At 42.3% G+C, this 27031-nt stretch overlaps 1 protein-coding gene across 4 annotated transcripts in view; it reads right to left on the bottom strand.

The window, feature by feature from the left end:
* Positions 1–27031, bottom strand: part of PTPRG (protein tyrosine phosphatase receptor type G) — a 619877-nt gene that overhangs the window by 28738 nt on the left and 564108 nt on the right. For all 4 annotated transcript variants that reach the window (XM_074957367.1, XM_074957366.1, XM_074957368.1 and 1 more), the window contains one exon: positions 11051–11142. In XM_074957367.1, coding sequence (XP_074813468.1) covers positions 11051–11142 — 92 coding nt within the window. The remainder of the gene's footprint in view (positions 1–11050; positions 11143–27031) is intronic.

Genomic DNA, 27031 nt, shown 5'->3' with positions numbered 1-27031 from the left:
AAATGTATCACTTTCTATTAACTTCTATAGGATTTTTCCAGAAGGGAATGATTTATAAGGTTAATCACTTTAATTAACCTTTTTTATGTTGCCCTTAAAAGTACTGGAGGAGTTGGAATAATGCCACTATAGCCTCAGCTCCGGAAAGGGAAATTTCCAATCGTAATCTCCTTATGGTAGAGGGGGTTAACACTCACTGAGTGGCAAATACAGCTCGGGGACTGAGTGGTATAAGTGATCAACCCTAAAAAGTGCCAGTGGCTAACTTGGCAGACAAGTGTTGAGGGTAGGGCAGCTTTTTGCCCCGAGAGGCGGAAATGGCTCTCAGATTATCTACCAATACATCTACCAATGTGATATATGCCATCATGTGCCAGCAATGTCCCTCTGCCATGTACATTGGCCAAACTGGACAGTCTCTACGTAAAAGAATAAATGGACACAAATCAGATGTCAAGAATTATAACATTCAAAAACCCGTCAGAGAACACTTCAATCTCTTTGGTCACTCTTTGGCTACAGACCTAAAAGTGGCAATTCTTCAACAAAAAACCTTCAAAAACAGACTCCAATGAGACACTGCTGAATTGGAATTAATTTGCAAACTGGATACAATTAACTTAGGCTTGAATAAAGACTGGGAGTGGATGGGTCATTACACAAAGTAAAACTATTTCCCCATGTTTATTCCCCTCCCCCCACACTGTTCCTCATATGTTCTTGTCAACTGCTGGAAATGGCCCACCTTGATTATCACTACAAAAGATCCCCCCCCCCAGCTCTCCTGCTGGTAATAGCTCACCTTACCTGATCACTCTCGTTACAGTGTGTATGGTAACACCCATTGTTTCATGTTCTCTGTGTATATAAATCTCCCCACTGTATTTTCCACTGCATGCATCCGATGAAGTGAGCTGTAGCTCACGAAAGTTTATGCTCAAATAAATTTGTTAGTCTCTAAGGTGCCACAAGTACTCCTTTTCTTTTTGCGGATACAGACTAACCCAGCTGCTACTCTGAAACCTCTCAGATTTGGGTGGATCAGGCTTGGAAGCTTTGGATGGCAGCTGATTGAGAAGGTAAACTCTGAATGAAAACTGCCAGTGTGCCAGCGGGCTACTTAGTTCCTAGGTTCTTCATGTATTATGGATTCTTCATGCTCAAGTCATTTAAAACATGCTACCACATTGGGGATAGCTGATGTGCCCTCTTGCAGGCAACAGCAACACATTAGGAAAGACCTGGAAATTTCAGCGTGGAATGTAGGTTCACTAACAGGTAGGTCAGGAGAGATGGCAATGACTGGAAGGAAAATCCATATACTATGTCTCCAGGAAATTAGGTGGTGTGGATGCAAAAGTAAAATCTTGAAAGGTGGATTTAACATTTTTTGGCCTGGAGGAAAAAGAAAATGAATGGGGTAGCTACTATTGTGACCCCAGAGATTGCTCAGGGTGTCATGAGGGTAGAAAGAAGAGACCGACTGACAGCACTATGGCTGATGACAGAGAGTAGGGTTGTGTGTGATGTCAGCATATGCTGTGCAATGAGGTCGACCGATGGAAGAGAAGAAGAGCATTAGCAATGAGCTAGAAGAGTTTGTGGTTATGAGTGACAGTATCGTCTTGTTAGTGGTTGGGGGTGATATGAACTTGCTGTCCATGAAAGGAGTGGTGGGTAAATTTGGCTTTGATAAAAGAAATGCAGAAGGAGAGAAGTGGGTTGGGTGATGTTTGTTCTACGGATTTTCAGTGGTGAATACATGGTTTGAAAATAAGAGAATCCCACACGGTGACATTCTACAGCAGAAAAAGTAAAACCCAAGTAGACAATATTTTGATAAGAAGAGAAACACATGAAAAAGGTGAAAGCTATAAAGGTTACACTGAGTGAATATGTGCCAGAACAAGGTAAGGTATTAATAGCTAAAATCTGATGGCAATTTGAGATAACAGGAAAGAAGATGAAATTGAGGAAGAAATTGCATTGGTGGTTTTGTAAGAGGGAGAGGGGGAGAAAGGAAGAGTTCTGCCAAAAAGTAAAGGAAGGCTTTCATGCTTTGCCAACAACAGTGAAGTCATTAAGGCATTGGAAGTAACATGAGGCAGAGATGAGGCACTTTCAGAGAACAAGCTGGTGGTGGAAGTCACATGTACAAGAGAAGTTAAAAAGAATAAAGAATTATTCAAAGAGTTTGAGGCAGCAGGTCATGATAATGAGAATACTAAATTCATACAAACAGGCAAAAAAAGAGGCTAAGAAGGCAGTTGCCAAGGCAAGAATGGATGCTTGGGAGGAATTATACAGAAAGCTGGAGAAGATGATAGCAGGAAATTGGTTTGGGGGTTGTTAAAAGAGAGAAACAATGAAATACAAGATTTGAAGAAATCTGTGTGTGAAGGATGGGAACTGTGTGGTGACTAACCCTAAAGAGGTGGTTGAAGTACAAAAAAAAATTGTCAAAGGCTGCTAAATGAGAAGAAGGAGTTGCAAATGCAAGCACCACCAACAATTATGGAGAAACCTCAAAAGGTATCGATCACAGTAGAGGAGGTAGAAGCAGCACCGAAGAAGATGAAGACTGGTCAAGATGATATGATCAAGGAAGTTGGACATACTGGAGCAAAGTGGCTTCACAGATGACTATGGGTTTGCTGGGATCAGGCAAGGATATCAGATGACAGGAGAATGGGATTGATAGTGCCTCTTTGGAAGGGCAAGGGTAATGCAAATAATCCAAACACTTATCGGGACATCACCTGTTAAGTCAGCATCTCAAAGTCCTTGAGAAAGTTTTGGAGGCATGGTTGAGGTGCAAGGTGGAGGAAAATAAAGAAGAAGAGCAACATGGCTTTAGGCAGCGAAGGCGTAATATAAACACAATATTTGCAATGAGACAAGTGTGAAAGAACGATAAATGGAGAATATTACTGCTATGTAGCTTTTATGGATCTTGAGAAAGCATATGAGTTGGTTCTGCAGGAGCTGATGTTTGGAATATTGAGATGGGTGGATGGGGGGAGACTTTAAGAAGTGGAGATGATAGAGGAGCTGTATCGAGGGCCAAGAGCTAAGTTGGCCAAGAGCTAACAATACATGGAATTTCAGCAAGTTTTGAGGTGACGGTGGAACTGAGACAAGGCAGATGCTGAGTCCACTTCTCTTCACCCTAGTTATAGAGTTAATTAGTAGGAGAAACAAGCCTGCGGGGAGACAGAGAAAACTAATGTATACTGATGGTTTGGCCCTTTTGGCTGACAGGAAAGAGAAACTGATAAATATGGTACCAGAGTGGGCATCTCTGGCTGAAAATCATGGTTTGAAGGTAAAACAGAAAGAAAACTGAAGTTATGGAAGTAGGAAAGGTGGCTGAAGAAGTACTCATTGAAGATTCAGGAGAGAAGCTGAATCAGAAAAGGAACTTGTGCACTTGGGAAGTACTCCTAGTGCCACCTGAGAAAGATCTGCAGAATTGAAAAGAAGAACCCAAATGGCAGGAGTTCTGTGGGACTGGCAGTTAAGTAACAAACAGAAAGGAAAAGCATATGCTGCGTGTGTTTGTCCCTGCCTGCTCTATGGTTTGGAAATGGCGGGTCTTACAGAGATGGAAGAAAAGAAGATACAGGTAAGTGTGGTGAATGGCAGGCAAGCGGAGGGTAGTCACAGTGCACATGGTAGAAATTAGAGAAAAGATTAACATGGGACTCTCAGTGATGGATGGGCTGGAGAGCACATATTTGAGGTGGACTGGAGATGTGATAAAAATGGGAGAAGAATGACCAGCAAAGAAAGCATTGGAAGAAGAGGACAGCAAGAAGGATGTGGAAGACCAAGTGTACGATGGAAAGACTGTGTCAAGAGATGTCTGAAGAGAAAAGAACTGGAACTCCAAAACCTACAAACTATGCCATGAACCAAAAGGAGTGGCGAAGAACTGTGAGTATCTCTGAGTTGGGAAGTGAAGTGACTATTTTCTTAACCACACTATGCTCCCAGATGGCTAACAAAAAGTTAGTAGAGAGGTGAGATCATGCATAAGCTGGTGACAAACATGGCCATGGAACAAGAGGTCTGACACAGTGAGAGCTGATTATTTGAAGATGTCTTTTCTTAACACTTAAAACTTGAAGAGAATGTTACTGCCTTTGAACTAAACAAAATGGAGACTGAAGTCCTCTGCCTATCCAGGGTACAAATAACCCCTAGAGGCAAAGCTCCCCGACACCATCTTCCTCCCAATATGCCACGACTTTTTTTTCTTATGGGATAGCTTAAAGGAGAGAGGGCAGTGTAGTCTCCAGGCCCTCTCTGCTGAGAGTGTGATTGGGGTTTTGTGATGTGGGCATCCTCCTCTAAGAACTGGACTGAGGACATCAGTTTGTCTCACATAGGCCACCAAACAAAGACCTGATATTCCCAAGGAATAGCACCGGTGTCACTGAAAGACTACAAGAGCTCTGGTTCTTTCTCTACAATAGGAGCTCTTCTTCCGGCACAAGTTTCCGTAAGCTGCCTCAGTCACACCAGCAGCATGGGACAGTCATTATTATTATTTGCATTACAGTAGCATTCATGTGTTTTCCAACATATAGCGAGACACAGTCCCTGCCTCAAAGAGCTGGCACTCTCAGGAAACACGTGGCAAAGGGATAAAAAAATCAACTGTTTCTAAAAATATAATTATCATTTCTCTCTAAATGTCCCACTTAGATGGCTAACTTCCTACAGGATTCACGGTAGAGATGGATCTTGAGGAAGTGTTTTAAGGAGGACAGGTGCCTTATGAACTAGTTCAGGGAGGGTGTTCCCTGCAGAAGGGGCAGTGTGGGAAAAAGTACAAAACTACTTTGTTGTCTGAGAAGTACACAGATGAGATGAGGAGATCAGGGCTGACAGAGCCAGTGGAAGGGAAGACATGGTAAGAGATAGCATCAGAAATGTAGGTAGGAGCACAGTGATGAAAGGCCTTGAAGGAGAGAATAAGAAACCTAAAATGGGTGGAAAATCCAGTGGAGAATCAAAAAGGAGTGTGACATTCTCAGAATGGCAGGCAGCGTAGATGATCTTAGCAGCTACATTTCTCATGAGGTGTTGTGGGTGTCGCAGAGGCCGAGGCAAAAGGTTGCAGTCGACAAGACAGGAGATGATGTAGGTAGATACAGTAGAACTCTAGTTACTTATCCTCTCACAATGCCCATTCTGCAGGTTCTAATGCCTACATTATTCTGCTGCTCTATGTAAAACACCATTAATTTGGGGCCAAATAAATCCTGACATCCTTACTCTGTGTTTTCACTCAGGTAAACTCCACTATCAGTTTGACTGTGTAAGGAGTAAGAACTTCAGGTTTTAGCTGAAAGGATTCTTGTTGGCTTATTGTGGGCAATGGGGTCTGGAGCATTTTTTAAAAATTCTCCTCGGTCTCTTTTTATTGAATTTAATTCAGTCTAGCTAATGTACTGGTGTCTTTGATGTTTAACGTTTCAGAACACAGTAGTGTTTGAAGATCAGTGGATAATTCTCTTGTTGTGTCCTTTTCAACTTATTGACAACTCAAGAACCCAAAGTATCTGGGTTCAATCAACCTTTACTTACTGTAAGAAATGTTATATTCAGTGCTATAATGGCTAGCTTTTAATTATATGGTCCACGCAAATACTAATTGGGAATTAATATACCAAGGTTTAATGACTCATTTTCATTGCCTTTCCGAAACAAGTTACAGATTAGTTTTTTTAACTTCAAAGAATTTTCACAAAATTAAAGCGTAAAATCGAATTGCTACATATCTGGTAACGTGAACTAATGAGCGAAAAGTTTCACTGGAATGGCTGATTGTGAACCCAGTCTTTTGACTTGAATTCTGTGGGCATTATATGTCTCCCATTACTTTAGGTCAGTTGCCTTCCTATCATCAGGAGATTTTTAGGCATATGAACAACGATCGGGAGGTTACGTGAGTAGATTAAAGGAGCTTTATTTACAGGCATATATAAAAAAAGATCAGTAGTTATGTGTGAAAATTATTTTGGTATGTTGAGGATGAAAGCAACGAGTTCATTCATCACTAAGATCATTTTTATCATTGCCCCAAAATCATAGGACTCTTGTCTGCCAACTTTTTGTAATTCTTGCAGCGGGTCCTGCCTTATCCTGGCAAAGGCTAAGATGACGTACTGATACTCACCCAGTAGCTTGCAAGGATCTAGCAATAGGTATAGCATAGAATCTTTTAAGAATCTAGCACAGGTATAAATCCTTCAATAACATTAGACAGAGGGGTGGTTGGGGATAGTCTATACAGAAGCAGGGACAAAACAAATTACACAAGCTAATATAGAAGTGATAATAGGTGGTGAGACAACCATCCTCACATTCACTGTCTTGTTACATTTGCTTGTTGCATCTTCTCTTTCATTAGCGCATGAGCTCTTAGGAGCAGGTCAACCCGCCTGTTTGTACAGTGCTGAACACAATGGGGCCCTCAGGTGCTACCATAAGATACACAATTAGTAAGAGAAAGTCCAGGATTTGGGCTACCCTTCTGTACTGTTTCCCTTGAATTTTGTTTGTGAATTTACAAAAACTGTTTCCTGGGGTTAAACATTCAAACTAGGTAACGAGAATATTGGATTTCAGGAAGAGTCTATGATGGAATATGGATGCTCCTCCGTCAGGTAGCATCACAGTACATGCATCTTTGGTCTTTCCAGTCTATCCCTCAGAAGATCAATACAATATGGAAATGCACAGACTGGGATATTAAAATGTTAATCTCTGACTGTAGCAGCTTTTGGCCAGGTCTACACTTAAAACTTTTGCTGGTTTTGAAATATCAGTTAGGAGTGTGATTTTTTTTCTTTAATGACATTTTTATACAGGCAAAAGCCCTAGCGTCGATGCAAGTCTACCAGCAAAATCCTGTCTTTGGCTGTGTCTACGATAGGAGGGTGTGCCGATACAATTATTCTAGCATAGTTATCCTGGCAAACCTCTTCTAGTGTAGACTAGGCCTTAGGGCCAGATCCTCAAAGACAGTTAGGTGTCTAACTCCCATTGACATCAGGAAAAGTTTGGGAACACAGTGATTTCTCAATCTTCAACAGAGCTCTTCAGAAACAGAAACATTATGGATCACCGTATAATAAAGATTCAGTGACACCCAAACTGCAACAGCTGCAAGGACAAAGTTAGCAGATCTGTGCCACATCTCAAAAGATATGGATTTATGCTGTTTTCTTATATTTCAGAGCTTTCTGAGAAGGTGTCACTAGAGCATAAAGATATTTTCAATTTATGTGGCGAGGGAGGTAGACAGGCTGCCTTCAGTTCAGCTAGCCTGCTCAGACTCCAAATTGGCAGTGAATCACCATTCCCATGTGTCTACCGGCAGCAGACAGGTCTGAGAAGTTTACATTTACCCAATCTAATCTTTCCAGCAGCAGGGCTGACCCACCCACTAAAGAACTGGAGGTGGCAAATAAAATTATCTGATCTATGAAATCCAAATAGTGTATTATGCTATAAAAATTCATAGCTGGCTCTTTGGAGACTTCCTGATCTAATATCCCTTTCTTAGAGCCAAAGGACACAGCTATGCTAACAAAACTCACTGTCTTACTCTAGTAATATGCCCAACTGAGGATAGAAAGAGAAGGTCCCTTGTGGGAGAAGGAGCTTCACTCTAGGAGGAGGCAGAGAGCTATCTATCGCCTCATATACACAGGAGCTCTCAGGGCCAAATCCAGCAACACCCCAGAGAGTCTGACTGGGCTCCTTTTTCCCCCCACCCCCGAGTGGGCTGGAATGGCCTGCTGATTTACATACTTGCAGAAGCACCTCCCAAAATCCCTGGCAGCATACCACAGAGCATTGCTGCAATGTACAATTGGGACACCCAAATCCTACTCCAAAGATGCAGTGTAGACACAATGGACCAGATGCAACCTAGGACGTCTGTGCCATAGGGAAAAGGTGCTGGAGCGGTTTCTTAAGTAGCAATGCAACAAGGGCTTTGCATCCCATTGGATTTCACAGGAATTTTATTGTTATTCATTTATATTCTTCAGAATTGGAGCAAGACCAGAAATCCTACTTTAGAAATTTCAAGAGGAGGTTCAGAAAGCACCATGGACAACCATCCATTGTGGGCATCAGTTTAAAAGGCTGTTTTGTTGGTCAGTCAGGTTCTGGACTTTAATTTCTAGTTACTTCAAAAATAATAAATTCATTGTTCTCAAGGTTAACCTTAACCATTCTCTCTACGTAAGAAAGACTAGCTAACTAGACACTACAGCATCGACTGTTGGGAATATGGATGTACTTTGGATCTACCTTCCAGGGGAAGCTTGTGAGTTCAAAGTCCTTTTCTTCTTTCACATAAAATGCTCCCCAAGCATATTCACAAAATATTTCAATGTAACTACAGCTCATTTTAAGAGAGAGGCAATTTTGAGTATTGGGACACTTTGCTTCCAAAGGAATGCTCCTTATACAAGGAAGCTCCCAATACAACTCAAGGCAAGCTCCCAAAAACACAGGAGAGGATTTATACCAAAAGGATTAATCAAACATAACACGACTTGTGCCTTCTACACAGGGCGGACCTCAAGTGTTCCCAGCATGCTCATTTCCCTCTTCAGTCTATTTCACAAAGACACAAAGGGGAAAAACTTCCTACCGCAGAATTTTTGAAGCTACTTCGGGACCTTCTCTCACACTCAAATGTCCCCATCCACGAAGAGGGCTGTCTCTCTTCGCAAAACTTACTCTTTTTCCTGTGCTGGGTACAACTCTTTCAGAGTCCAGGCTCCTGTTTTCTCTTCTTCCAATTTCATTTTCCAGCAGAAGGTAAAGTTTTCAAAAACGCCTAAGTGACTTAAGAACATGAGTCCCATGTTCAGACATGACTTAGACACTAAGGAGGCTGAATCACTCTGACTGTCAATGAGATGTAGGCTCCTAAGACACAAAGCCACTTCTGAAAATGGGACTTAAGACTTCTAAGTCACTTAGGTGCTTCTGAAAATATTACCCTGTGTTCTTATCGAACCACCCAACCCTCCTTATCCTCTCACACCAGTATAAATCACGAGCAATTCCACTGATGTCTAAGGAGAATCAGATCCCTTCATGAGTCAACAAGAGACCTTATGCCACAAAAGGACCTTATGCCACAACTGCATCAACCCATTATCTTTTCAAGATGATCATTCTACCTCTCTTTCAGGAGAAGAGATTCCATTTTTACTTGTTCTTAAGGAAACCTGGGCCAAATTCTGTTCTCTCTTACATCAGTATAAATTTGGAGTAACTATATTGACTTTAAAGGAATTACTCCAGATATACACCAGGGCAGAGAGCAGGATTTGGCCTAGGGAGTAAGTACTCCACAAAGAAAATTACTTCCCTTCATAGGAGACTGTGAACTCCCAAGAAGAGAACTAATTGGCTCTCTCTCCTGACGAGCTACCGTGGGGTAGCAGTCACAGAGGGGAGTTCCAGTACGAAGGGAAGAAAAGGGCTATCACCGCAGTGTTTTCCTCTGCCAAAAACACAGGTGGAAAATGTCCAACGTTTGTTAATAGGAATGACTGTGAGACAGCTGAAGCAAAGCCTATATTAAGTCAGATCAAGTTTACAGATGTGTAGCTGATTATTTTGAATAATTAAATGGTGTCAAACCCAGCTGTGATGAATAGCACTGGGGGCTCAATTCATAAATAATTGAGAAGACTGAGTCGCATTTGATCATTCTGATCAAATTCTACTCTCTGGAGGATAAATGTTTGTCCTGAATACCATCAACATTGTTAAATGCCTCAATATTCTTGCTCAGCCATCCAGCCAGCAGCCAATTGAACTAAATCACTTTAACACCTCACCCATTTGCTGTTCTCATGAATACAAAATGTCTATGACTTACACAACAGTTTCTGAGTATCAGACAATGCAGCCACTCACACAGACTGCAACCAAACAGAGGCAGTAAATGTTTTAAACGATCCCATAAAAGACAATTCCTGCATATAGTCTTGTCTTTATTGCATGCAGCGACGAGGCTTTAGATATGAGACCACCAATTTTGTTCCGTTGTCGTGTTTGTAAATACAGCTGTCTTTACGATCCATCCATAACATTTTAAAATAGGCATATACTGATGAATATCACCCAACGTGGTCCCATTGTGCCCTCAGTGGAGGCAATGCCACAGCTGCATACCATTTACCAGATTTCTCAGCTGAAAATACCTCTTAAGTGCCAATATTTCCAACCTCAATTGTGAACTGACTGAAAGGAACTCCTGTTAACGCTAGCTACAGAATAACTGTTCTCACTCAGTAGTGCCTGGGACTACAACCCTTACTCACACCCACTAGGGCTTACTCCTGTGCGTAGTTCCAGGGGCATCACTGAGGCTACCTATGTTACTCAGCATGTGTAACAATTGCAGGTTCAATCCCTTATTGATCGCTAAGCTCCAAAAGCTGTTTGTTACTAGGTGTAGAATATATAAGTGTCGTGTATCTGGACTTCGAGAGAGAAAGGGCTGTATTCTAATCTCAGTTTCACTCTGATGGAGGTGTTCCGGATTTACACTGGTGTAACTCCAATCAGAATCTGGTCTAGATATTTTAAAATATTCGCATAATATAAATACTGTGGGCCAACCTGGAAGCCCTTACTCACTTTTCACTCTGACAAACAGCCCAATGACTTCAGTGGGAGTTTTTCTGAGTAAGGAGTGAGTAGAAAACTGAATAAGGACTTTGGGATCTGGCCCAACATAAACAGGTAAGAACAGCAATTTCTGTGTCCCTGTTTAACGTTGCTTACTAAGGGGCAGATTCTACCACCCTAGCTCACCCTGAATGGTACCTTACTCCTCCTGGGCAACTCAAGAAGTAAGGTATTATTTAGTGTGAGCGATGGTAGCAAACCCTGGCCCATTGTGACTGGAATAAACTACAGCTTGTCCCTTACTGTGAGTACACAGAATGTTTAGTTATGCTAGGAAAAGGCTATTTCTTTAAAGGTTAATGAAACTTACCTCAAAGTCTTCTGAGAAGCCATGTTGGTTATTAGAATAGAGCTCACTGATATGTTTAACAAACTGTTTGACAGGAATGGCTTCCATATCATCTGTAGAAAGAGAAAGATATTCAGAGTTGCTAGGCCATGTTTTTTCTGTAAATATGCCTGATATGTTTCATATCTGAGACTGTGAGATCCATAACTCCATCTTCAACCTCAGGTCATAGAATATTTTACATGTGCCTTATTGGAGTTCTCGAGTGGCATGGTTTGTACTGTATATACTTACAAGAAATCCTAGCATATCTGTTACCGATATCTGGGTGCAACTATTCACACAACATACTTAATCCTAGATATTACAAATATGAGTAGTGTTTTTGGCCTTGTAATGCATTTTTTCAGAGCTATCCTTTAGCACAAAGTTACAGTACCATTTTGTCAATTATACTTTTGGGAGTATTTTAATTGGGGGTATTTTAAAAATGAAAGTAGCTGTGAGTTCTCAGATAAGGAGACCATCAAACCCTGGAGCACTTTTGTGGCAACGCATTCTTTAAGAGTCACAGAATCGCCACACAAAAGACAAAGTATACGTTAAAAAATGGCCCTTGTACCACTGCTGACAGCTCCTGACTCAGTAGTGACACAGGTGTATTTCCCGGAGTGGAGGAATTTCTCCTTTTTAATTTACAGTACAGTAGTATCCCAGTGAATCTGTAACGAAATACTATACGAGCATCAGTAACATTCACTTGGAGCAAAAGACCAGCTTAGGCAGTGTCATTTGAGTTTTCTCTTCACTCCAAACACTGTTCCTAACATGGCACAGTCACTCCACCGGACTGCTAACCACAGAGCAATTTCTATTCAGTACGGCAATAAATCATGAACACTTTGAATGATGAAGAAACCAAACGTCTTGACTGATGCAATAAAAACCCCAGGACATTTCCAGTGTTCTGAAAGAAGTTCCTTGGAAATCAAGACATCATCAAAAACCAGGACAGTCCTGGTAAGACTGGGATGTAGGGGTACCCTCCACAGGCAGGGCTTGTCTAGAGGAACAATTACTGCGCGGCAAACTGGCTGTAAATCTGCAGCACGTTGAGGCTACATCTACACTACAGCACGATGCAGCTGTGCCACTGTAATGCTTCTGGGGGAGACACTCTGAGCCGACGGGAAAGAGCGCTCCCATTGGCTCAATGACTCCTGCCTCTGCGAGAAGCTCTCCCACCGACACAGTGCAAGCTACACCGGCACTTAGTTCGGTGTAACTTACATCACTCAGCGGTGTGGATTATTCACACCCCCGAGCGACATAAATTATACCAAAGTAACCTGTAGCTCAGATAAGGTCTAAGTATCTGTGTGGAACCTGCTACCTTGAGCTAAAAGCTCTCTAATGTGCATTGACCTAATCCTATTTCAGAGTGGAGTAAGACTTGTCTACACTACAGGTTACTTTGGTATAATTTACGTCGCTCAGGGGTGTGAATAATCCACACCGCTGAGTGATGTAAGTTACACTTACCTAAATGCTGGTGTAGACAGCTTCTCCTGCTGACATAGCTACCACCTCTCATGGAGGCAGGAGTTATTAACGGGAGAGCTCCCTCCTGTCTCCACCACAAGCACAAGCTACGCCAATGCAGCTGTGACGTTGTAAGTGCCGTAGCATAGATGTAGCCTCAATCAAAGCACACTGGAACTTTGTGCGTGTGGTAGCAGGGTCCACATGGACAAACAGTGTGTGACATGCTAGTGCACTATAGAGTTACAGCCCAGCTGCTCTGTTCATCTGGACAAGCCCTCTTATTTCTGGGGTCTCAATGTTGCTACATTCACCACTTCAACTGGTAAAATCCCTGTGCTTTCAGGGCGTAATTAGTTAATGCTTGCAAATTGGCATTTTGAAAATGTAATGTAGAGCAACACAAGTGTGATTATTTTCAGCATGTGCAATAACTTATTGCCCGATGGTTACTATTGTCTGATTGCATCATTCAAGGCATTATTAGACATTTATGTATTTTATTTAATGTCCTTCTGAAGATTACATGTGGCTTATGTTCACTTCAGGTACCTGTGATGTGTTTTTCCTCCCATATGGTTTTTTGCTACAGCTGCAGTATTTTCTGCATTCTCCTGCTTTTCAAAAATATCTATGTTACGATGGAAAAAAATCCAAATATTGCTATCGGTATTCAGCAAAATTTAAAGATAAACAAAGAGACATGTAACATTTACTATATTCAGAGTGAAAGATCTCTGGCAAACTACTAAACCACGAAGCGATCACCTATGCTTTTTTTAGCAAAGGGTACCAATATACAGTATGCGTAAATGAGGTTCTACTTTGGCAAGAATTTTATAGATCCAACCCTGAAAAACTGATTTTTCTCCGGTTGATGGCAGTTACTAATGACCGTGTCATTACTCCTCTGCTTCCATGTTCTCAAGTAAGGCTTTGCGGGAGCTTTTTGCGTCCACTGACATTTTCAAACTTGAATCAGCCTGAGAGGAAAATATTCTCTTTCTTCTATTTTATTAACAGGGGCAATTGTTTAAAATGTATTTATAATCTGATCACCTCATCCTAGGAATTTTGAACATTGAGAACTTTTGATAAGAGTACGATCATTTTAGCAAACGGCCTTAGAATATCGCGAGCAATTTACAATATTTAAATACCAACAATGGTATATTATAATATTAGAATATAATAGTATTTCATTAAGATACATTTATGTTTCTACAGCCAAGACATTCAGGAATTCAGGGATCACAGGGACAGTAGTGCCAACAGTACGTAAAAGAATCCTCCCACTCCCGCAAAGTAAAGTACGTCCCGAGCTGCCGAGAAAACAGCCGGTGCTGTATTAAGGATTTCACATAATACAAAAATCATAGGGCAAATGCTGTTATTATTATTATTGTTATTATTTATTTGACCTGTACTAGAGCCCAGAGACCGAGCTGAGATCAGGGGCCCACTGCATCAGATCAGGGTGTCAAATTAAATTTTGCAGAAACTCCGTTTTTAATTATGGTCGTTGCCCCGGCATACATTTAGGATGACAGACTCCCTTCCATCTTCTGAATTCCCACTGATTTCAATGAGCATTTGGTACCAAAGATCAAGGGCAGAATATGGTCATTATGTATTAACTAAGCTGTTAGCTATCATTATTGCTCAGTGACAAAGTATCCTCACCTTTAGAACCACAACTAATTCTGCTCTTTCTTTTTCTTCCTTCTCCATGCAGCTTTCTCTGACTCTTTCCTCCTTCCCTCTTGTTGTCTCTCTCCTCCTCTCTTCCCTCTGTATGTTCTCTACTATAGCAACTCCCAAGTCCCTCCATGGGCTTCACCCCCACCCAGTTTCCCATCCTATTTGATAAAACGATCAGCAATGAAATAGTTAATAATGCTGATGTGACGCAGATGAACATCACAATGAGAATAATGGGGGAGGGGGGAGTTCACACTTCCAGAGCTACTGTTTCCGCCTGCCTGCAGACTCAGGAAAACAGCACTGTAACCGTTGCACGTGCTTAGCATTTGAAAGCCTAACTTCTCCACCATGAAGGTTAGAAACTTAATAAAATAAAACAAAGGGTTAGATTCTATAGAATCTGAATATGCCATGGAAGAGGGGGAGGGTTCATAAATACATGGAGTGGGCTGGATCTGGCATGGGCCAGGTGTTTAACACCTCTGTGCTAGGCGCCGTACAGACGCATAGTAAGAGACTCAGACTTAAAGGCCAGAAGGGACCGTTATGATCATCTAGTCTGATCTCCTGCACATTGCAGGTCAAGAACCCCATCTACCCACAGAACAGACCCATAACCTCTGGCTGAGTTACTGAAGTCTGCAAATCTTGATTTAAAGTCATCAAGTTACAGAGAATCCACCATTTACTCTAGCTCAGACCAGCAAGTGACCCATGCCCCATGCTGCAGAGGAAGGTGAAACCCCTCCAGGGTCTCTGCCAATCTGTCCCAGGGGAAAATTCCTTCTCGACCCCAAATATGATGATCAGTTAGACCCTGAGCATGTGGGTGAGACCCACCAGTCAGACATGTGGGAAAGAATTCTCTGTAGTAACTCAGAGCCCTCCCTGGCTGTTGGAGATATTTTCAATGGCCATATGTCATTGCAGGAACCCTTGTCAACTATCCCGTCAATGAACTTATTGAGCTCTGTCTTGAAACAAACTATGTTTTTTGCCCCACTATTCCCCTTGGAAGGCTGTTCCAGAACTTCACCACTCTGATGGTTAGAAACCTTCGTCTAATTTCAAGCCTAAACTTGTTGATGGGTAGTTTATATCCATTTGTTCTTGTGCCAACCTCGGCCCTTAACTTCTCTCCCTCCCTGGTGTTTAGCCCTCTGACATATTTATAGAGAGCAATCATAGCTCCCCTTGGCCTTTGTTTTGTTAGGCTAAACAAGCCAAGCTCCTTAAGTCTTCTCTCGTAAGGCAGGTTCTCCATTCTTCTGATCACCCTAGCAGCCTTTCTCTGCACCTGTTCGACTCCCTGCCTTGAAGAATTCATAATCTAAATAGACAAGATAGACAAACTGAATCCAGAATCCTTCTTCCCAGTCCATAAATACACCTCCATTCTCCCTGACATACAGAAGAAAGCCGTGATACTAAAGATATTTAAACTGACATGGAGTAGTTTGGCAAGGCCTTCAGGTACATTATCTAAATTTGATGCTGTGTGCTAGAAGGTATCCTTCTGATTTCTGGCTCTCTTCTTAAATGGAGCTGGCACAAATTAATGTAACGTAGGGCCATATTTCGCCCATCTGTAGTGCCCCCAAAACCTCCTAGTCAGGAGCATGAATTAACCTAGTTGGGGAGGGTGTGTTTTTGGCCACACGTGGCTTGGGAGATCTGTGCTAAAACACATACTGTACTAATATGGCACATTGTTGTCTGAAGGCATTTGCTCTGATGGTGACTGTCTAATCTGAAGAATCTTTCCTTAAACCTTTTCAAACAAAACATACTAATGTAACTGGATATATGAAAAGTTCTTTTTTCTTGCAGGTATCTTCAGTCACGAGGCTATGGTTATGCTTCTCTTCCATCTTAAGACAAATGAGCCTCAGAGACCATAACTCTTCTAGTCAATGGAAGAGATTAATGGAATCCTATAATAGCTAATTAGGAGCCCTAATGCTCAATGCATATTCCCTTTTGCACGGTTTACTTTTTCCCAGCCTAAAACCACACTGACATTTGTTAATGTCAATATACTGTACACTTTCTACCAGACCTCCAGTTTATTCAAAGGGAGGAAATGTTTTAAAAATGTGCCTGCATAACTAATTGCAAGTGCAAAGATGACAGCTCTTTATGGCACAGACGCAGCCCTCTGTTACACCGGTGTGAACAGAACTAGCCTGGTTTTACACCAGTATAAAATGTGAGCACAATCTCTCACCATGTTAATTTTCACTGGGAAACCCCTTGCTTTCCATGCTAGTGTACAAATGAGGTAAGCATGGGTAAAGATCTCTGGGTTAGGAGGATTTATAATCAGAGACTGCTCCAGTAGTCTGATGGAAGTGCCACATGTTACTGCGTGGGATATTCAAATCGGAGGCAAACTGGATCCATCCCTCCCTGGCCAGCAGGATCTGGGATTGCTCCAGGAGTGACTCCAGTTGCTCTATAGTGACCATGTGTTCAACTCTGGAGTGATGCTGAGAGGCTCTGTAGGGAGCTACCATATGCATGGGCATTATGATGCAGAATGAATTTGAGGGAAGCATAATGCAACTCGCGTCCCCCCACAAAAGGAGTCAGCCTTGCTAACATGAAAAACCATTCATTTTTCACCTAAGAAAGGGCAAGAGACAACCAACATGGCACATGCAGTATATTCCTTCAGGAATCAATATGTTCAGTATATTTTAAAACTATAATGCTGGTACGGGTTCATATTTAAAAGGCTGTATAATTAGCAATGTGATTAGGAAGGAATCTTTCATCTATGTCCTGCCTAATAAACTTGCTCTGATACTTACTCTAAAGTAATCAGGGTCAATTAAAAAAACCAGGGATATCGTATCAGACGTGGCACCTTCACAGAATAAGATCTCTGATTCATTTGTAACCGGAAAGCTCAACAGATGGTTTAATGGTATTGGATTGGAATAGACATTTTGGGTCCTGAGTGAACCCAGAAGGCCAAAATCAAAGTGACGCCTGACACTCCTCGTTTCTAGTTAGGATTCTTGTTGGAGTTCTGGTGCTTCTCATGGTCCCAACCAGAAGTCCAGCACCCAAATCAGGAACTGTTCATGAGAGGGAGCACCCCTGGCCTCACCCCTGTTTTCAAGTGCTCTCTTTTTTCAGTTATAATCTTGAATTGACCTTCTAAGTCAGCTGTGCTTCCCGTCTCTTTGGTGTTGTTTTTAAAAGCCAGATATACTCTTTATCGTAGTTCACCAAACTGTATTGATTTTGTTTGTTACTGAGAGATTCAATTTTGCTCTCCAGTCTTCCAAACTTGACAAATGCCACGAAGTCACAGAACTGGCAAACTTCTGGAGATATAGCCACTCATTTGCTTCACTGTTACGTGTCCTTCTGACTCACCTTGTGACGTCTCCCAGTGGAGGTAACCATCTGCTCTCACACCACGGAAACGCCTCTTTTCTCTCTCAGTGATGCTGCCTCTCTAGCATCTAACCTAAAAATGTGTCCTCATAGCTCTCATCTTACACAAAAGAGTTTTACTGAGACACTGGAAAGAGGCACCTCCACTACCAGTCTTGTAGTGGGAATTGGATTTAACATATAGCCTCACAACAGGGAAAAAAGTCACCTCTCTAGGGGACTCTCCTTGCAGCCCTGAGAGAGATTTCAACACTATAAAAGCCTCTTTTTGATCATGTTATTGTAGGGCCATGTGGCCCAGTTTGGTGGGATGTCACATGATGTCCCCTCTTCTGCCTCTTTCTCCTCTCATCTGCTTTCCCTTCCATGTTCTACTGCCTTCTTCAAGTCCCTCTCATTCTCCTTCCTCCTCGGTTCTCATTCCGTAGGGACGGATAGGTGTTAACTGCACATCGCTAAGCTACGCTCCAATACGGTGAGGTGCTCTCTCCGTTTCACTTTCTATTGTCAGGTTTCAGAGTAGCAGCCGTGTTAGTCTGTATTCGCAAAAAGAAAAGGAGTACTTGTAGCACCTTAGAGACTGACAAATTTATTTGAGCCTAAGCTTTTCGTGATGCATCCGATGAAGTGAGCTGTAGCTCACGAAAAGCTTATTCTCAAGTAAATTTGTCAGTCTCTAAGGTGCCACAAGTACTCCTTCACTTTCTATTGTGTTTTCCCTAAATAATGAAAAATACCTCAGGACAACCTGAAACTTTAAATGTTTCCCACCGGTTGCTGCTTTCTCTTACACCGCAAGGTTTCTCTGTGTAGACTTTCTCCAACCAGCAACTTCTGTACACTGGTATATTGTTGTGTGTTTGTGAAAAAACCAAGTTCAAAAACCTTTATAGAATAAATCACTGCCCCTCCCCCCCAAATCACTGCTGTTATTTAACCTACACTATGTTGCTTAATCACAAAGTTGGTCCCCAATGCTATCTCCTCTGAGAGGGCCTTATATACTTTATTTTTGTTTGTTTGTTTGTTTGTTGGAGGGGCCATAATGCTAATGTTGGGTGTGATTCCAGCAATAGTTTTACTAAGTCCCGGGTTTTAGTTAAATGCTCTGGGGGCTTCACAATGTTTAATTTCAAAGAGAGATGGGCAGAAGAACTCCTGATAGTGCAAGATATACCTAGCCTTGTATCCAACATGTGTAGCATCTTGTGTCACTGCGTATGTCAGAAAACTGAGTCTCTCAAAGTCAGTTATAGGAAAGGGGGTAAACTAAATTTACACAATATATTACATATTAAGTACATGACACAGAGCAATAATGGAAACTTGCTTTTATATATACACACCACAGCTGAATTAGCTGTGTAACTTGCAGTTGAGATAGCTTCACAGTTAACCACTGCACTGTCTGAATTGCATCTAACACAGGAAATGCTGCTGGTAGAAAAGAACTGTGTATAGGTGCTGTGTATAGGTATAGACTTAGAAGTCTTCCGTAAAGTCAAGATTTCACCCCTTAGACAGACAAGAGCTTATATAAAAAGGTCTAAGTCTATAAAGATATCTTGCACCATTTTAACAATACGAGTATAAGAATTTGCATCTAAGGCTGCGAAAAAAGATATTAGAAATGGGACTGGTCCTGTAACTGATAACTGTATTGTAAAGGAGACACACAGGGGAGCTGACATTTCATGTGCAATCTTAGTGCTAGCACTGTCTTGTTTTGAGTATTTGTGCAATCTGGCTCTGAATTTTCTCTAAAACTTTAGTTTTATGTTTAAGTCTAGTTGCCGTGTATGTATGTGTGGGTGCAGTACATTTAGTTCAGCGATAGAATGACTTGACTTGTTAAAGCTTTTAAAATAAGGAGGATTAGAAATGTTAGTGTATCCCTCGGAATTCTGCATTTGTCTGATAGATCATATTTTCTTGCAATACAGAAAGAGCCGGAAAGATTAGGCAACTTGTTTTGGGTAAAATAAAGTCACAGAAGTGGCTATAATATTTCTAAACTATCAGTGGACATTTTCTAGACAGATCATATCTGCATAAATAATAAAATAGGGCAACACAGCTGGTGTCATCCCCAGAGTTTGAACTACATGCTGAAAACCCTTTAAATGTTGGCACCCTGCTGAAGTCAGTGACCTTAGAATTATTAAGATAAATTATAATTGTTGAGAGCCTCGTATCAGGGGGCACAATTACTTTTTGACTTTTATGTTATTCAAATTGTAAGCATTAACTAATTATTATTGGTTTTTAAACAATGTCTTTCAAAATGAAAGAGGCAAAAAAAGATCTAAGATGAAAATATTCACACTCAGGGTCTTGATGTTTCAGCATATTGGAAATATTGCACAAAATACCTTTCAGCAAAACTATTATCTACATTTTATAATCAAATCAAATGAAGACTGGGGCAGATTTCTGATACAGCAGTAATGCCTAATAAAAGCATAAAAATAAAAGCAGAATATGTGAAATAAGACATGCAGTACTGCAGTTATATTAATCTCACTTATTTAAAGATTTAATCTAATATAGCACTATTAACCATATGCCAATCACAAACATGAAGGACAATGATAATTACAAAAATTATACACGTCATAATGAAATCTGAATTTTAAAACTGCATGTAAAATCTTAGATTAGGGCATCATTAATTATAAATGAAACAGCAACCCAACTGATCTTTTCCTTTTGAAGCAGAAAGGAGCAACCGAATCCATTGTACTAACTTCAGCTCAACAGAATGAAATCATGTAAGCTTTCTATTAGCATACACATTAAGCATTATTTTATTAACTTTATAAGCATGGGACAGATCTCATTATTATTTATTATGTGTATTATTGTAGCCTCTAGGACTATGACCCCATTGTGCTAGGCACTGTACAAACATCGAAATTGGACTACTCATGCATCTAAAATTAAGCATATGCGTAAGTGTATGCTGTATTGGGGACTTAATATTTGAAAGCAAGTACTGAATTTTTCTTCCCAGCCTACAGTCATTCTTGGATTTGTTTAAAGCATTTAGGTTTATTACTAGCTGTGTTTTAGGTGTATTAGTCTTACTTGAACATCATATAAACGTTATACACGCTCTCCAAGGACTTGATAGTGCATTTCTTGCACAACAAGCTGACTATCCTTTTTAGACACATCACAGAAAGGTGAAGCAGTTTTCTTTCATTGTGGCTACAGCATGAATAAGGAGGAAGTAATATTAAAACACGAAGGGCCAGATTCTTATCCCCTTACTTATACTGAGTGGCACTTTACTTCAAGAGTGATCCTATCGATTTCCGTTGGACTATTTGTTTAGCAAGGTATTACTCAACATAAGTCATGGTGTCAGAACATGCGACCAAAGTATTTTTAAATGCAGAACTTTGCTCGTTACTAGAATAAATTTGCATTTTCATTTCTACCTGAAATATGTTCCAGGGACGTAAATCAAGAAGGAAGACATTTTTTGCAAGTTTCAGTGTTGTACTTTTCTGCTTGTGGGATGGGTCGTAGGCAGTGTTCCCTCTAATTTTTCCCATGCATATGCGGAATGAATTTTGTTATGTGCACCAATATGGAGGTGATGTGTGACACATCTCCATATTGGTTCACATAATAAAATTCACGTGGCGGGGTGGGGCCAAGGGGTTTGGAGTGTGGGAGGGGGCTCAGGGCTGGGGGAGAGGTTTGGGGATCGGGGGGGTGAGGGCTCTGGCTGGTGGTGCAGACTCTGGAATGGGGCCAGGGATGAAGGGTTTAGGGTGCAGGCTGCTCCGGGGCTACAGCGGGGAGAGAGGACTCTCCCCAGCTCTCTCTGCCCACAGCAGCACCTGGGCTGGAAGGGAGAAGCGCCTCCTCCCGTCGCAGCAGCTCTGGGGCTGGGGCCACAGGCTAGGTGCCTCTCCCCCAGCCGCAGCAGGTCTGGGCCAGGGCTGGGTTGGGGCCGGGAGGAGGGACGCATCTCCCCGCCGCAACCCTGAGTGCCTGTGCGGTGCTGAATAGGCTGCTGCAGGGCCATGCAGCTTAGAGGGAACTTAGGTTGTAGGATCTACACTGACTACCACATCTCCAAGAACCAGTTACTGAAGGTAAGTAATTGTGCTTTCTTATGCAAGCTTGTGCCAATGTGAATCCCACTGCAGGTGCCTGGAAAGCAGTGTCCTCCCTGGATGATGGGAGGGAGGGGTTTCAGCTGTATCTGCTGAACAGTGGTTGCAGTACGGCTCTCGTGAACTTGGTGCCTTGGCCTGGCAGCCACGTCACAAGCGTAATGTTTCACAAAAGTCAGTGTGTTACTCCACATTGCAGCTCGACACAACTCAGAAATAGGCACGCTGCTGAAGCTGGTGATAGATGCAGCCTGTGATCGGGTGGAGTATGCCTGGATGTTCAAAGGAAAAGGCTCACCCGCCAGAGATGATAGCAGGTGGAAATGCAGTGTGTGATACACTTGGAAGTTCTGTGACAAGACGGCATAACCTTTGGATGAGGCAGAAATGGCCAGAGAGAAAGCAAAGTGGCTTGGTCCTACTATGGTAATGTGCATAGAGCTTGGGATATATCCTAGGTGGTGAATTCCTTCTCTCTCAGTGTTGAGTGTGGCCTTGGGAAGAAGACTGTCAAGGTAACTTATTATTTTAGGTGAAAGTCCAAGGCCACTTCAGGGTTGAACTTGGGGTGGGGTGTGTCCCTATGAAAGACTGTGTAAGGAGGTCCTGCCATAAGAGCATTTAAGAGGACATGGAGAGTTTGCTGACTCTGTGAGCCAGCAGAAAGAGCATTTAATGGAGCATTCTGATAGTAATTCAAAGGGAAACCCCAAGAGCTTCAGGAAGACAGCACTGAGGTCTCATGAGGGAACTGGGTCTATTATTGTAAGTTAAGTATGAAGGAGGCCTACAAGGAATTTAGATACTGTTGAGTGTGAGAAGATCAAATACAACCATACCAAGAGTGATACATCAATATTGCCACCAAGTTGACTTCTGAGAGAACTGAATGACAGTCCCGCCTGTTCCTAGATCATCTTTGGAATTGGTGCCTCCATTGGTCCAGATTGTTTTGGACTGCCCATATGGAAAATAATTTCCATTGTGAGGAGAAAATGTTCCTGGAGAACGGATTCCTGCTTAGTATGAGAATGTTTTGGATACGAAAGGAGCAGGCTCTCTCAGTGCTGCTCAATCAGCCAACATCCAAACCATCATGTACAACAACCGCAGGCTTGGGTGCAAGGTCTAACCTTGGTTCTGAGATACTATGTCTGGGCAGGCCTGTAGGTCTCATGGACATCTGTAGCATTATGATAGCCTCTTATCGGTTGAGATATTTTTGGCTACCAGGATGACTGTACTCTAAGCCCTCCTGACCTTGGACACAATCCTCGGGATCAAAGAAATTGGTGGGAAGGCATACAGGAGTCCTTGAGACCACCAGAGAAGAAAGGTGTCTGGCAACAAGCCCAGACTCACACATCCTCTGGAACAAAAGTTCATGCATTTGGTATTGTCCTTTATGATGAAAAAGTCTATCATGGAGTTCCCATAGATGTAATAGGAAGTCTATGATACACTCCTTCAGTGACCACTTGTGGTTGGTCACTGTGCGCCCGCTTAAGAACTCTGCTGGGTCATTGCTGACCTCAGGGAGATGCAGAGCCAGTGGGGTTATCCCATGTTGATGTTACCACTTCTAGAATCGGATGGCCTCCTGGGAAGGAGGTGATGAGCAGGTGTTTCTTATAGAATGCATCACTGATGTGTTGTCTGTCAGGATTTGCACCACAGAGTTCCGCAGAACAGAGAGGAACCCTGTGCAGGCTAGTCTGAAGGCACTCAGCACCTGGATGACCTGAAATCACATCCTTGTGTTTGCAGGTGGAATGAGGCAAGGTGGCTTTTGAACGTAGTGCAAACTTGAGTGGATCTGATGCGTCTCACAATCATACTGTCAAATTTGCTGGCATACCGTGGGAGCAGGGTGCATTGTGAAGTAGGAGGCAGGCTGGCATCTTCTGCCATACCTCAGTCTGTTCTTGGTCTGGTAGTCAGGATGCTTGTGTTGGGAGGATGGAATCCACAGCCTTGACTGAGACTAGGGCCAGGACGGTTTGTGGTAAGGAGGCTTTAGAATCTTTAAACATGTGCAGAGCACTATCTGTCTGCCAGGGCACGGAGCTCTTCAGCAAGAACAATAGATCCTCAATTGTGGCCCGTACCTGATGTTTGGTGCCATAATGTTCTGTGGATTGTCATTGTGGTGGCCACAGCTCCTGCCACGGTGTCGGAGGTGTCTATTGCAGTGCTCTCTTGGCCATCTGCTGACTTTCCTTTATTATGTTTCTGATTCTACGCTCAGCACAATCTCTGCTGGTGCCAAACTTTGCTGGATGACACTGGCTTGACGACTGGCAGGATCTTGGACCTTGTCTCCTCATAGGCTGATGACACCTTCACAGATTGTTCCAGAAGGTGTAATTTAAGCCTTACATCTTGTGACTTACACAGCAGAAAATGAAAAGCTCTCCAAGCATCTGCTAGGAATGTGCACTTCCCCGGAACAGAAGAGGCACCTGCTAGCTCCATCTTTTAAGGGGACCAGTCCTCAGAGGATGGGCAGGGTTTGAAGCCACCATGTTAGGGGGCCTTGATACAGAGACAGTTTGTATGGGGCGAGAGTTCTAACCATCAGTCAAAATGGGTTGACAGGGTCACAGCAATTGCAGATGAAGGTCATCAAAGGAGTTTTGAAGAAATTCAGAAGGTTTAGCTGAAGCTAACCATGAGCAGGCTGGACACTCACCAGATTCCGTCTCACTGTCATGGGTGGGAAGAAACCCATTACCGCTTTGCCCTCACACAGGAAGAAACGCGGAGGCACAGGGCACACTGCACAGCCCTGACAGTCCTTGCTACTCAAGAAATCTCTGGTCTCGTGTACCTGAGGCACATGTGCACCTCCTGTGGGATTCAAACGGATACATACTTGAAGAAGCAGCATGTTTACATCAGAACCATATCTACTGATGACTTAAAAATCGATTATGTTATTTATGAACTCTATCACCCATTGAAAAAACTCTGATGCAATCAAAGGCAAAGAATTAACCAGAAAACACCTGATTAGCAAATATCAGTATAGTCTGAGGCCTGAGAACATTGATGTTATCACTAATGGATTTCTTAAACTGGATTTCTTAAACCCTGCCACACAAATTCAACATGGGATACAAAGTGACTGGCATCACAACTGAGACATTCCTACTCAGACCAGAAACTTTGAAGAACATCTGGCTTAATACTGTCAGGTTAACGAACAGCCTCAATGAGCCAGTCATTATAGTAATCTGGACTATGGTAAAATTGGTCAGGTAGTTACAGTCTCTTAAATTTGGCCATAGAGCTAAGCATGCGTTTTACTAATCCATCAGGGGTTTCTGTACTGAGCTCAGAAACTAAAGGCTTGATCCTAGGTCCTACTGAGGCCAATGACAAAACTCCTATTTCCAGGATAGGAATTCTTAAACTCCTGGGGCCTCATCAGGAGATCCTGGAAGTCAACAGAAGCCCCAGAAGAACAGCTCACTACACGGGGAGAAAAAGCTGTGAAATACTTGATCAAGGAAGAAGAGGGTGTGGTAGAAATGGAAGAAGTGCCTACCATGTAGCTCCACTGTCTGCTGTCACTTGCATGTCACACCGATGATACCTTTGCTTTGCTTTACGGACTCAGATCTTGTGAGAGGGGTAATATGGGAACTGGCTGGGGGCCTGCCTTTTGACTACAGAATTGTGATTCCAGAGCAGGTTTTGCGTGGTTTGCCATCATGACTGCGAATTCTAGGCAAAACCTGTCTTTAGAGGATTAGCTGTTCCTGTTAGTTGTTGGGCCATACCACAAGAGGACAAGCACAGAAATGCCATCAGCAACTTGCAGCAGATGCCGACCCACTTGAAAAACAGGAAAAGGAATGGAAACAGGAAACATTTACCATGAGGTCTTGCCATGACTAGATGTTTGTAACAAAGAGCTCCACGGAAAGATGACATGATCCAAAATTCACTGATTGAGGAAATGATGACAAAAAAATTAGCAAGGTGGCAGGTGTGTTTAAGAAATCTGTCATTCAATTATAGGTACATTACACCCTTGGGGGCAGATCCTAAATCAGACTCATGCTGAGTTTAGATTCAGACATCACTTGTAATAGCCAGAGGGTGACTCAGTTAATGATCTCTCCTTTATCCTATGTTTCTCTAGATCAAGCAGTACAGATAATTATGAATTATGATAAGGGCTTTACATTTCAGGGCAAAATTTGCATAGATAAGAGGATGCCTATGGGTTAGGTGGTTTCATGCTCAATAATTAAGTAAATTTCAACAGAGGGAAGTGAGGCAGAAAATGGGTAAAGTCACTCCTCTGTTAGATGATTTTTCTGCTTGCGGACCTGCAAAGCTCTATTCTTATGACAGAAGCTACTGATGGTATATTAAGAGGTTGCCAGTGATTTTAGAGCTCTGAGAGCAGAGGAAACAGTCGGTCTTGGCAAAGCTGTTACACATTTTCAGACACATTGAGCTAAATTGCCTTCAATTGAGCTCTGTATGTGCAACTGAGAGTGGAATTTGGTCCACTAAATCCAAGGAAATAGATGCATAGCTCCATGGGGATATAGTTAAATATGCCTTGGGTATCAGAAGCTAATAAGGTTACTTTGCAGAACTCACTTTTGTGAAAATGCCACTTATATTTTACTTCCAGAATCAATATGGCAAGTAAGATTTTCTCACGCTCTCTGCCAGTTTCTAGCAGAAAAAGTTCAAAAGCAGCATCTTTTCATCAGAATTACAGGTGAATCACAGGATGATTTTGCTGTTCAACCTTTTTAAAACATTTTAGTGGGACGGCTATGTGGGAGCTGTAACTGATATCAGAAGAGAAATGGCCCCTGTTAGCAGGTAGACTGGGAGAGGTGGGAGCAGGTCTTTTCTATTACTGTGGAAGTGTTTAGATGAGGTCTGGACCATCCCAGTGGATTAAGTAGCCATTTTCATGCTACATATCTATTTTCCTGCTGGAGGAAATGGAGTCTAGTGGTTAGTGCACAGGGTTTAGCATTCCTGAGCTCTAGTCCCAGCTCAGCTACTGACTTGCTACGTCACATTAGACAGATCACCTGTGGACAGGTTTTCAATTATTTAGACACCTATCCGCATCTTCATACGCTTAATTATCTCTTAAAATCTGACCCAGAACCACTATGTGCCTCAGTTTACCCTGTAAAATAGGCTTGCTGCCCCCTTCTTCATCGAGGTGTTGCAAGGA

This window comes from Natator depressus, chromosome 7 (assembly GCF_965152275.1).
Source record: "Natator depressus isolate rNatDep1 chromosome 7, rNatDep2.hap1, whole genome shotgun sequence".
NCBI classification, from domain to species: domain Eukaryota; kingdom Metazoa; phylum Chordata; order Testudines; family Cheloniidae; genus Natator; species Natator depressus.
This window is presented reverse-complemented; position numbering and strand designations above follow the sequence as displayed.